Source organism: Canis lupus, chromosome 17, assembly GCF_003254725.2.
Source record: "Canis lupus dingo isolate Sandy chromosome 17, ASM325472v2, whole genome shotgun sequence".
NCBI classification, from domain to species: domain Eukaryota; kingdom Metazoa; phylum Chordata; class Mammalia; order Carnivora; family Canidae; genus Canis; species Canis lupus.
The window spans coordinates 35,263,472-35,276,045 of record NC_064259.1 but is presented as its reverse complement, the minus strand read 5'-3'; the positions used below and the strand labels follow the sequence as shown (position 1 = coordinate 35,276,045).

At 43.6% G+C, this 12,574-nt stretch overlaps 1 protein-coding gene across 2 annotated transcripts in view; it reads right to left on the bottom strand.

Moving 5' to 3' along the window:
* Positions 1 to 12,574, bottom strand: part of LOC112664422 (uncharacterized) — a 39,887-nt gene that overhangs the window by 6,556 nt on the left and 20,757 nt on the right. The window contains exons 10-14 of one of the 2 annotated variants that reach the window (XM_025453980.3): positions 5,031 to 5,175; positions 3,473 to 3,658; positions 2,106 to 2,170; positions 1,202 to 1,289; positions 551 to 620 (exon numbers count right to left, since the gene is read on the bottom strand). In XM_025453980.3, the coding sequence (XP_025309765.1) occupies positions 551 to 620; positions 1,202 to 1,289; positions 2,106 to 2,170; positions 3,473 to 3,658; positions 5,031 to 5,175 (554 nt within the window). The remainder of the gene's footprint in view (positions 1 to 550; positions 621 to 1,201; positions 1,290 to 2,105; positions 2,171 to 3,472; positions 3,659 to 5,030; positions 5,176 to 12,574) is intronic. The other variant, XM_025453981.3, reaches the window with a different exon arrangement.

Here is a 12,574-nt window from a genome sequence, read left to right as displayed (position 1 = left end):
TATTAATAGAATTTCTTACCATGAGAACAGGAAAGCAAAGTGAGTACCCTGTGGCAGAGTGACCTTCATTCACAGTGTGGAACTTCTCCTAAGCAGGAGGCGTCAGCCCCCATGCATCCCTGGGTGGCTGTTCTCACCACTAGGGATGTGAGGAGCAGGTGGGCTTTAGCCACAAGCAGAACAAAGAAGGATCTGAGGTTGGGGGGTAGGGGAGGGACAGGCAGCCATGAGCTGGAAGGAGCCTGCACCCCTGAGAAGCATCTGCTAGTCATGCTGACCTACCCAGGCTGTGGGTGACAAAGAAATCATGGCCGAGTTAACCCACTGCAGTTCTGGTGTCTCTCACAGTAGCTGGTGTACCTTAGCTGGTATATGTCCAGTGTTTCCAGACACTGGATATTTCTAAAAAGGATTACACGAAATCAGTGAGTCTCATTTACTTAATCTCCCTTTCTTTTCCTTGCTTAAAATAAGGCTTACGGAGAGCTGCCAAGAACGAACATCATACTGCTTATTTCACATAGAACAGCCACAAGAACAAGCCACTTACCAAGACAAGTCCACCAAACGTCAGTATCGTGGGGCCAATGTTAATTAAGGTGGTCACGATAAGCCGGAATCTAGGATAAAACAAAGTTTCTAGCACAAGGCGGCAACAGGGGAAGCCAGAAAGTAAAGCTGACACCACGCTAGCAGGTTTCATTTAATATCTCTTCCCCCCGGTACTGGATCTGTTTAGAAACTGTCAGGAATTTGCCTTTTTAGCTGTGCACCACTGGGGGAATTATTTAACCTCCCGGAGCTTTGTTGTAATCACCTGTAAACAAAGGCTACGAAAAGCCCCCCCTCCAAGGTTGTTGGAAGAATTTCACAAGACAATGGTTGGCATACTCAGGTTAGCATTAGCTGCCTCCACAGCCACTGTTATGCAGCCACTGTAGAGCCTGCATGGTTGAGGGAAGGGGCCACAGGGATGAAAATGATCGATAGAACCCCTGCCCTCAGGAAGCTGACGTTTGAGTGCTCTTTGCCATCTTCGAAGGCTCCTCTGCCTGCCCTGACATGCTGAGAGGGGGCTGGGTCCTCCATACAAGTTCCATTCCAGGCTCATAATGGGGGGTGTTTATCATTCTGAGGCAGGAGCGATTTCCAGCAGGGCCCAGTGTTGGAACCACTCGGGTGCACATGACTCCCTCTTTACCTCTGAATACTGACAATGATCCTTAGGAGCCGGAGTATCCTCAATATCAAGACAATATCCAGTATCTGCTGACTGTTGTAATTTCCTGCTGGGATAAAAACCACAGTCGTTTAACATTCCATTTTGTGAGTGCCTCTGGCTTGTCCCATGTATTCAATGAGGTCTGAGACTCTGTGGGTTCAGGGGAGAGACACGGCTTCACTTCCAGAGCAGGACAGTGGCTCTGAGCTGTGAGGAAGCAAGTGCTACCTTGAATCACTCACTCGCCTAGCAAAGCCAAGCCACTCCAGGCATTCCCTCCTCACCTGAGAGCTAGAGAATCATGAGAGCAGGTGTAGGCTTCAGGCCATATCTAAGAAATGACTGTGCATCAGGTTCTACAGAACACATTTCTTCAAGCCCTTCCTTTCCCAATACTCCTTTGAGAGAGTTGTGTTATGAAGCTGCACCATCTCTAAATAACACCTTCTGCTGTCTACAAAAGGAGTGTGCATGGTGGGGTGGGATGTGCGGGTGCAGCCAGAGGAGGAGTAGACACAAGAGGGCAGAGGGCAAGGAACTATGCAGAATTCCAGCTCCAGCTGGACCCTGGGTAGGGGGCCGAGATGGGCTGAGGGTCAGAGGCATGGAGGTTAAGCCATGAGACTGAGGGCAGGTCTGGAGAGGAGGTGACCAGGGCAGGATCTGGTGTGATGGATGCATACAAATATAATCTCTAACATACAGCTAAACACTAAGCTACCATCTCTCTCCAGAACATGAAACACTTCTATTAATTCCCTTGGGAACCCCCTGCCCCATCTCCAATGTCTTCCTTACTGCCACCCAGTGGAAGTTCCACAAAGACTATGGATGGAATGCATGATCCCAGGAGGTGGTGAGGCCGAGGGTCCATGGTACTGACCTGACTGAATGGTGGCGTTGGCCACAGTGGCCACCAGGGCCGCGATGATGATCAGCGTATCAAACCTAATGGTGCAGAAGGAAAGTTGGTGAAAGATCAAGGGAAAAGCCTGAAAGTTCAGGATGCCACTGATCCCAAGAAAACTTTGAATCCAGTATCTTAGGCAAAGCAATGATCCAGCCAAGAAACTGATTTCCATAACTTTTGAACAACGGAGACAAAGCAAGAAATACTACATTTGGGGGATCCCTGGGTGGCGCAGCGGTTTGGCGCCTGCCTTTGGCCCAGGGCGCGATCCTGGAGACCCGGGATCGAATCCCGCGTCGAGCTCCCGGGGCATGGAGCCTGCTTCTCCCTCTGCCTGTGTCTCTGCCTCTCTCTCTCTCTCTCTCTCTCTGTGACTATCATAAATAAATAAAAATTAAAAAAAAATACAATCTTAAAAAAAAAAAAGAAATACTACATTTGACTGATCCAGTGATCACTCACTACTGGCTCTAATGAACCACCCAAGGGTATGTGTAGCAATCAGCCAATTCTTATCACTTTGTCTTCCAAAATAGCTATATGCTCGCAAGAATATTTTGGCACATTTTCAGAATACACAGTATAATCTTTCTAGGTATTAATTTTAATAAGTGCATGGTAACTTTGTAACTAAAGGGGAAATCCATCATATTGTTACTCTTCTGCCTAACAATAATACCAAAGGACAATGGTGCCAAAGCACTGGACAAGACTAGCTAGTTCTCCTTTGGCCACATGCGCATGCTAGTGAGTTTCCTGGCACCAAAAGCAGTGATCGCAGAGATCCAACCCTGCCAAGCTGTGCGCTACTTAAGACAGGCATGTGTGTGTGTGCCTTGTATCTTTGTGTCCTGCCATTTCTAACACGCAGTGACATTTGAGATGGTCTGCAGCACATGGGTGATGGTTCAAGACCAGGAGGTACACAGTCTGTAGAAGAAAGAGGCCACAGGTGACACATCTCATGTAGGAAAGAGCTTGTTAACAATCTCGTTGTCCAGGCCTACGTGCCAAGTTCTCTGATAAAAAGACTAGGGAGTGGGCCAAGGGAGCTATGGAAGGAACTTCTTGGATATGATGTTCAATATCCTTTCCAAAACCAGGATGCTGTGATCTGTGATTCTAATTTTAGCTAGAGTCAGTTGAAACTGACATCATAAATAACAGCTTTGTCTGAACCAGATGTTCCTACACTCTCAAGATTTCATTATCAGATGCCCCAAAACTAGGCAGCTAGAGCTTGAAGAAACTATAACAATATTCCCCAAATGGACAGAGACCCCCCCCCTTTGCCCATGGACTCTAAGCCCCCCTCCACTCCCCAGAACACACATGCTCACCAGTTCCAGAACTGCTTCCTGCCAAAATAGGCTCTGGGCTCATATGTGTACAGTTTCAGGAGAATTTCAATAATATATAGAGAAAGAAAAAGCCATTCTGCGTTAGAGATGAAGGGTTTTTTCTCATCCAGAGCAATGAATATGGCATTTACTAGAATGATGACATCATAAACCCAGACAAAAATCCTGCCATGAGGGAAAAAAGAAGAGATTCTGTCATCACACATTTCAGTGAAAGGAGCATGGTCAGAACCTTCTAGCAGCTACTGTGTTCCCGACAATGTCATGGTTCTGAGATGCCTCTCAATCCCATCCCAACATGGGCACACACACATGAGCACACTCTGACTCAAGTACGTAAAGGTTCCAGCACGACCAGGGTCCTGAAATCTACCTGCCTCCCCCTGACACTGGGGCAGTCCTTCTGGCCAAGGAGAAAATGAAGACCTGGTGATCAAGGACGGGGGGAATAGAGGTGTGGTTTTTCCAGGTGCCCCTCTGGGGGCACAGTCCCTGACTCAGATGAAAGCTTAGGCAGAACTGGGGCAAGTAGAAGGTTTAGGGCCTAGCATGGGATCATGACACCTCTCCCGCTTATCCCTGGAAAATTAACATCCTTAACTAAGAAAGCTGCTGAAAACCTCATTACCCCTAATGCACACAAGCCTTTCAGGGGACTGACATGTCCATCATCCTCACCAAGTCTGAAGTGGGCTCGGCCCCAACTTTCCAATGAAAGAGCAGGCTGCTCTGCTCAGGTAGCTGTCTCCCATGCTGCAGAGAACCCCGGGTGAACCCTGGGCACGGCACTGGGAAGACAGGAGGGGCTCCCACCCTACTGTTCTCTGTGAAGCTGTAGACCTAAGACCCTGGATGCCACATGTGGACACACAAACCTCCAGCACATGAAACACATCAGTAATTCAAGGCTGGGATTAATGGGAAGAAGCTTCTACATAAAGAGCTTTGATAAATATCAAATATCACAGGCTGAGCCACTTTCCAGGACTTCTCAACCATTCTCTTCCATGAAACATTAAATTCAAGGACAGCAAAAGGATGAGCCACTAATGATAGGGATACTCCAGGCCACGCATATGAAACCTAAGATCTGCAACTAGAATGAAAGATTCTTTCTGGAGTCCACTTATTTGAGAATAAGAGAATTAATTGGCCTTCTTAACAATCATTCCAATAATTCAAATGCATGAGTTCTTACTATGCACTTTACAAAGTCAGAGCACCATATCTGAAATTAACTTCCTAATGATTTGGGTGGGGCTGGAACCTTCTGATTTCAGAGAGCGGTCAGCTTCTCTGTTCAGAGAGCACATCCAGTTTGTGGCCCTTGAGCATCTTAGGAAATAGGGCAGAAGGAAGCATAATCAAGAAGCCTGTCCTTTTGGTTAAGGTCAAACATAGCACGTCCAGAACAAAAAGCAGCAAGCAAGGGGCTGATTTATAGCTTCAGTAATGAAATATATTAAGTCCAAACAGCATTTGCAAACTCCTCTCTTTTTAAAGCAACTTGAGAAAAAACAGGCCCTATCTCACTTGCCTGTGCCGAACCATTCTCTGGACCAACAGGCTTGCGGACGACTGGTATACCCGAGGCATCCAGTCTTCCAGTGGGTGTCTCTTGATGTTGATGGCAACTACCTGAATATTGAGGAGGTCAGCCAAGCGTAGAAAGTTCATTTTGTCTGCAATGAAAAAAAAAAAAAGATCCCAAATGCACGGCCACTGCGACACTAAGGTTCAAAGAGTGACACTAAGTTGGCAGACTCTTGTTTCTGCATTTCCTAGGTGAAGATCTGAAGCTTCAAAAGGTGAAGGCCCAAGGCCAAGGAGCCATCAAGTGGCACAGCCACCTGTCCTCACTCAGATCTGCAGCCAACCCAAGGCAGCCAACACTAGCATGTGATTTTGGTAGTTCACAGATGCTGCTACCTCACCCCCTGCCTTCTACCCACCTACCTCTTCACATGGGCCATCCCTACTTTCAGTGTCTGCCTGACTTACCTTTCCAGCCTCCACTCCACCTCTCTTGCCTCTCCACCAAGCCTCCAAAGTAGCTGTAATCCACCTCCTTCCCCTTCCCTCAAGTTCCTATCCTCTTCTCTGCCCACCCTCCCTCCCTGCCCCTCCTCAGAGATTCACTCAAATCCACAGCTTCCACAACAAGTTGGCCCAAGAGCCAGGCCAAAGTTCACCGGACTCTTTCTGACCAGCCTGGCCCCATGTGGCTACAGAGCCAGTATTCCCCAGATCTGCCAAATGTCCAGGGTCACTACCCTGCACACCTCTCTCCAACCAGACAGGCTGGATGCTGACTATGACTTAACTAGGTTGGTTTTCAACCCCATTTGTGTATGAACTTTCTGCTCCATACAATGTAAAGAATTTCATCCCAACAGATGAAATCAGGATATGTAAAGGATGTTACTGCTTCCTACAAAGTTCTTCTTACAATTTCTTTCCAAGTTTTCTTTGAAAACTAAGTTGACGCTTAGAAACGAAGTTGATGTTTGGAAAACTTTAAAAAAGCTGTTGAAAGAAATCACCAGTGCAGATTGGGTCTAGCTGAGACAACAGGCAAAGGTTGGGGTGGGCATTTTTTTATCCTAGAAGTCCTCTCATTCAGAGGGCCTGGCAGATATCCATAGCTCCATTCCAGTTTTCAGGAGCAAACAGTGAATGATGGCTCTACAGTTAGCACAGCGTGGATTGTGCAGGAAAGATGACGCAGAACTGCCATCAACAGATGTCCAGGCAAAGAACAAGCTTCAGCCCTGACAGAAGCGTGGCTTCATCTGAGTGATGAGCCTGAATCAAATACAGCCTTGAGTGATGTCACACATTCATGTTGCTATTTTCCTCAACAGTTGTATGGTGCTAAGAACACAAAAGAACATGAATCCATAAAATTAGATGAAAAAACACACATAGGGGCAGCCCAGGTGGCTCAGTGGTTTAGCGCTGCCTTCAGCCCAGGGTGTGATCCTGGAGACCTGGGATGGAGTCCCACATCGGGCCCCCTGCATGGAGCCTGCTTCTCGCTCTGCCTGTGTCTCTGCCTCTCTCTCTCTCTGTGTGTCTCTCATGAGTAAATAAATTAAAACACACACACACACACACACACATAGATATCTTAGGATATCCAAGTTCCTGAGTCTTCAGAGTTAGAAAGAAAATATACATACATGTCTTAATAGCCAAAGGCATGGAACACCTACTCAGGCGGAAGTGCAAACTTGGAGAATTAGGTGACAGGATAACTTGGATCCAAGGGCCTGGGCTGCATGAACCCCACCATCACCGGTTAGGGAGACAATGACATGACAAGCATGAGTAGGATTTGGGTGACCTACTGACAGGAACCCAGCTAAAACATCATACGTTAAGCAACCTAAACCAAAAGGGAATCTATTAGTCTCACTGGGTTCACATCTTTTCATCCAGAAGATTCAGTAGAACAACAACAACAAAAAAGAGAATCAAAACAATAGTAATTTTGTGTTAAGAAGGAACTTATATTCATCGGACATTCTTATGTTGAAGATCAGAAGTCAGCTAACTTTTTCTGTAAAGGGCCAGATAATAAATATATTAGGCTTTGTAGGTCAAATGATCTCAATTTTAACTACTCAGTTCTGCTGCTATAGCATGAAAGCAGCCATAAATAATACACAAATGAATGAGCATGGATGTGTTTCAATAAAACTTTATTTACAAAACAGGTGGGGGGCCATATTTAGCCTATGGACCATAATCTGCCAACTATTGCTGTAGATACATTACTTCTGCCATATTCTCTTTAATTCTATTCAGTCCTTTTCTTCCCATATTGGTAAGTTTGTGCTTTACAGTTTAATACTGGATTAAGTTTTAACATTTTGGGTACTAACAGAATTCCAGTGTTTAGCCCTGAAAACCACAAATGCTCATAACTGCTGAACAAATGGAAAAGAGAAAATATTCACAGAAGTATTGCTATCCTCTGCTCGTACAGAGTGGAGACCACCATGAAGCATGTAATTCTGTTCAACTTTCTGTTATTAACACTGTCTTTGGAAGTGTTAGTTGAACAAAGGCGTCTTTTGGACATCTAGACTTAGAAATTACTGCCATATCCTATCAAATATACCCTATGGTTCCTAAAAGCTGACAAATCTTACTGGCTGTCTCATGTAAAGATGTGGTTGCATTGGCAACAATATTTCAATCAACCATGCTATTTGGCAAAAAGTAAAATACTGGGGAGTCTACTGAGCCATAAGCTCACTGGTGCCTTCTTCTTGTCATATCTCTGAAAGTTCTCAGAATGAAGGGCTGATGACCTAGACTCCCTGCTGACTCCCAATCATGAGCCACCAAATAGAGATCGAGGTCCCAGGGGTGTGTCTCGGGAGTGCCTGTCTACCTCCTTCACCTGCTCAGAAGGTCATGAGCTACTTCTGCTGAATGTCTGTAGAGCCACTAGAGAGTAAGAGAATTACATTCAGGTGTAGCTTAGTTTTGTCAGTGTGGTGTCATCTGAAGCCTGGACAAGAAGGTCACATTTACATGAATGGGTAAGTCTGCAGCAGATGAATTACAACTACTGCAGTTCTGTCCTCCTGAAGCAAATGCTCAAGTCTGAGATTTATAAATTTACTTATTTAAAGATTTTATTTACTTATTCATGAGAGACACAGAGAGAGAGGCAGAGACATAGGCAGAGGGAGAAGCGGGCTCCCTACTGGGAGCCCGATGTGGGACTCCATCCCAGGACCCCGGGGAACATGACCTGAACCAAGGCAGAAGCTCAACTACTGAGCATCCAGGCACCCTCAAGTCTGAGATTTAGATAATGTAAATATCAAAGATTAGTTATGTGGAAGGGTGGGGGCAGGTAAACCTTAGATAGAACAAAGTTCTAGAGGAGGACAACAATCTTGGCCAGAACCAGCAAAACAGGTGTTATGTGCTGACAGGTGTCCCCTCAAAATTAATATGTTGAAGTATTAACTGCAAGGACCTCCGAGTGTGACTGTGTTTGGAAAGGGGCCTCTTCTAAAGAGGTAGTTAAAATGAGGTCACTGGATGGGACCTTATCCAATATGACTGGTGTCTTCACAAGAGGAGGCAATTAGGACACAGACACACACAGAGGGAAGACCATGTGAAGATGCAGGGGGGCAATCATTTACAAGCCAAAGGAGAGAGGCCTACTCTGCTGACACCTTGATCTTGGACTTCTAGCATCCAGAACCATGAGAAAATAAATTTCTGTTTTTAAGCCACCCAGTGTGTGGTACTTTGTCATGGCTGCCCTGGAAAACCAACACAACCAGGAAATTTCTCGACTCATTGTTAATTTGATTATGTTAAAGCAAACACTTCTTTCCTAAAGTTCTGAATGGAGACTTAAAGACTCTCACAAAATTAAGAAATCAATAAAAAATTCTTTATACTTTAAATGTGCTATGTCCACCCCTTATAAAAAATCATAAACCAAACTGACAAACAAAACACCCACTAGAGTGAAGAAAAGGGGAATTTCAAGTTCAATGATCACCTTTTTTGCTTCTTTTAACAAAATCCTTGACAAACTCTTAGCTTGCACAAACATATTAAAAATTCTAAAGAAATAAAGTATAATACGAACAGGTTTTTAAATGATTTTCCCCTTGACATGTCTTCCAGATAAAACCCTGAATTAACAAATTGGTTTATAAAGTCTGACCTCAAATATAAAATATATACAACAAACTATTAATTTAAACAGTATTCCTATAATTTCTTAAGAAAATCAGATAGAAACCAGGAAATTCTAGCTTTATTTAATGTTCTTAATGTCTCTAGTTAAAAAAACTATTTATAAAGATGTATAAATTAACAATAGGCCAACAATTAATTGCTGCAGAAAGGCCACTGGGAGAGAAAAATAATGTTCATTAATTTTATTGGTAAAAAGACACATTTTAAAGATCTGGTTTAAAAAGTTGAAATCTAAAGACTTGTGATGAAGATTAAAATGTTACAAAATTAATTCATTAAACAAATTAAAATAATTTAAAATTTTAAACCAAATTGATTTAATGCTCCCTGTAAAGAAAAACTAGTACATTGTTCTATAATTTAGGGTTTAAAATGTGGCTTCATGTCTTTTTCCTGATTTTTCCAATGTAAATACAAACTATAAATATGGTATTTTAGTTCATGTATAATTTTTTTTCTCCAAAGAGGTTAAAATGGCTGGAACTACTCACACCCTTCACCTTTATAGGTCAATTGGTGTCATGATCTCAACTAACATTTAAGCATCCATAAACCTAAACATCAGCTAGAACCATGTGGCATGATTTAAACTGTTGTGGTTTAAAAAGTTAGATCTTCATCAATCATCTTGTGTAAATCTTACAAAATATTATAAATCACAAGGCCCTGTAGAGTTGCCCACTTCAACCGTGTGGTAACAGCAAGCAGAATTTTCTTCTCTGACAAATCCTTAGTGTCAGCAATATGGTTTTTAAAACGTATTTCCTAAAATTACTAATTGAGTTGGGGGCATTGCATGAATGAATGTTGAGATAAATAGTCAACAACCTGGGTTTACCTAAGACTTTCAAAGAAGTTAAAATGTCATGTCCCTATGTATGAATAGCTTTGTTCTCCAGGGCACTCAAATTAAAATATTATGCAACAATTGTCTTACATTATGCTATAAAAACTAAAGTTTTCAAGCTTTTTTTTTTTTTAAGTTTTCAAGCTTTAATCACACTGGCATTTAAGCATATTCATTGGTATGACTATCTGTGTATGTGTCTACAATAACGTATATTAAAGTTAATAGATGAAATTCAGAACAGGTTCATCATGCTCTTCATGTGAGGCACAGAAGGCTGGTCCTTGCCATCTCTGTCTTCTGCTCAGGGATCTGGATTTGCAGCCCTTGCCCACAGAGATTCTCTTATTTCTCACAAGTCTGCAACACTTATACTGACTTTCATTATCTCTTGGATGACTGTGGACCACTGTAAAGACACGAAGCTTCTCACTTTTGGAGGAGATATAATGTCAGCTGGTCCACACATTTCCCTTGCTATGATTGTTCTTGGCCAGCATGAAAACATTCTATAGCACAGCGGGTTTGAGCCATGCCTCATTGTCAGGTTCCTCTGCTCCCTTTTGTCACTGACCAGCCTCCTTCGGTAACACTTACGGATCTCACCCTGTACAAGATCACAACCCACATTCAGAAAAGAACCTCTACAGACGGGCAGGTGGTGGTGGTGGTGTCTGGTATCCAGATCGTCATTGGCACTCTCCAGGAAGTTGTGGGGTAGCATCAAAAAGCTCCTCCTTCAAAAAAAAAAAAAAAAAAAAGCTCCTCCTTCCTCTTGCTCATGTAATTCATGGAGTGATACATCCAAACAAGTAGGGGTGCCAGGAGAACTTGGATGTGTTTGGTATGCTCCATATTTATCCTATGCAACCGAACAGTTTGTTTAAGAGCTACCCTACTTACAGCCCAGAACATGGAAGAAGCTGACAAGACATAAAAAAGCTGTTCATCCTCCCACTTGAGAGATGACTATCAAAAGTTAGATGGACCCCATCAACCAAAAAACATTCGTATGAGTATGTCCTGGAGATCATGTGTATCTTTTCTAGATGAGCCGGAGATACCCAAGTATATGGGCCTTCTCATGCATGACAAAGACTCCTAAAAGTTCCCATCTCTAGGTTTAGAACATCTGACCTTTTTCTACTAATCTAGGAATTAACTTTACAGAAGGAACTGCAAAGAAAGCTCATAAAGCCCTAAAGATTCACCGACACCTTCAGAGTCCCAATTGTCTAGAAGCAACAGAGGTACTAAAAAATCACCAAAGGGGAATTCTCAAAAACAGAGGGGCTGAAGTTTGGGAACACCTGGACTAGAGTGACCAGCCACAGTACCCTGGTTCTTGAAGTGGGACATCCAAGGAGACTCGAGTACCAACCCTCTCCTCTAAGTACTAGAGCAGTGGTCTTCAAATAGTGGTCCCTGGTTCTGTTCTTGTGTTCCCCACCCTTTGTGGGATAAGTGCTGAATATAAAAACTTGTCAAACAATTGCCAGGATCATGTTCACTGATTCTAATAATGAAAAGATGGGACTTGGATTTTACACTGTTTAATTTCATTTTTCTGAGTATTTAATTTTTGCTGTATTTTACCAAAGGGACAGTCTATGACAGGTGAGAAATTAAGAAGCTTCACTACACACAACTCAGGAAGCACCACGTTCAGGGGTTGCCCAGGGCACCAGCTGCCCTTCCCCACCACCGGCAGAACCCTAGCCTTGACATGCTCAATGGCATAGGCAACCACCACCAGTCCTTAACAGGGGTCATCAGCCTGGCTCCCGACCAGACACTCAGAGCCATTATGTTGAGCGGGGTGGCTGAGGAGACACGTTCAGGGCTCAATGGAAGGTGCTTGTCAAATCCTGCTAATTCAAGAGGGCAAAGGTGGTCTTCTATCCCAGATCCCAAATTCACACTGGAAGATGTGAGCACCACCCACTGAGCAGTGCCTTACTGTACATTTCTCTTTGTTCTTTTTTTTTTACATAAGTTCCAGAGACCCGCTGTCATCTCTTTCTCCCACGTGCATGGAGTCCTCATTAGGCCTATGGCTCTGCAGGACTAGTTTGAGAGTCCTTGTCTCAGGTAAATTTACATCCTGTGGAACCTACCACTCCCATTGAATTTAGATGTTCCCATCTAAATTCTTCTGGAAACGGATGAAGCAAGGGTATGCTACAATTTGGGATGTATTTTAGTCACTTCACATCTTTCCATATTGACATACCATCTTTACAGTCATTCTTAATGTCACCAAGATTTCCCATTATGTGACTATCAGAATCTGGGGCGGTTTAACACAAAGCACAGGTCTGGGAATCAGACAGCCTCTACCACTTTGCAGCTGCGTGGCCTTGGGCAAACCACTTAACCTCTTCCAGTCTCAGTTTCCATATTGATAAATGAGGATGACAAAAATCCCACCTCAGTGATCACATATACACCATGTGCTGAAAACACTTATGGCAATGGCTCACACATGCTAA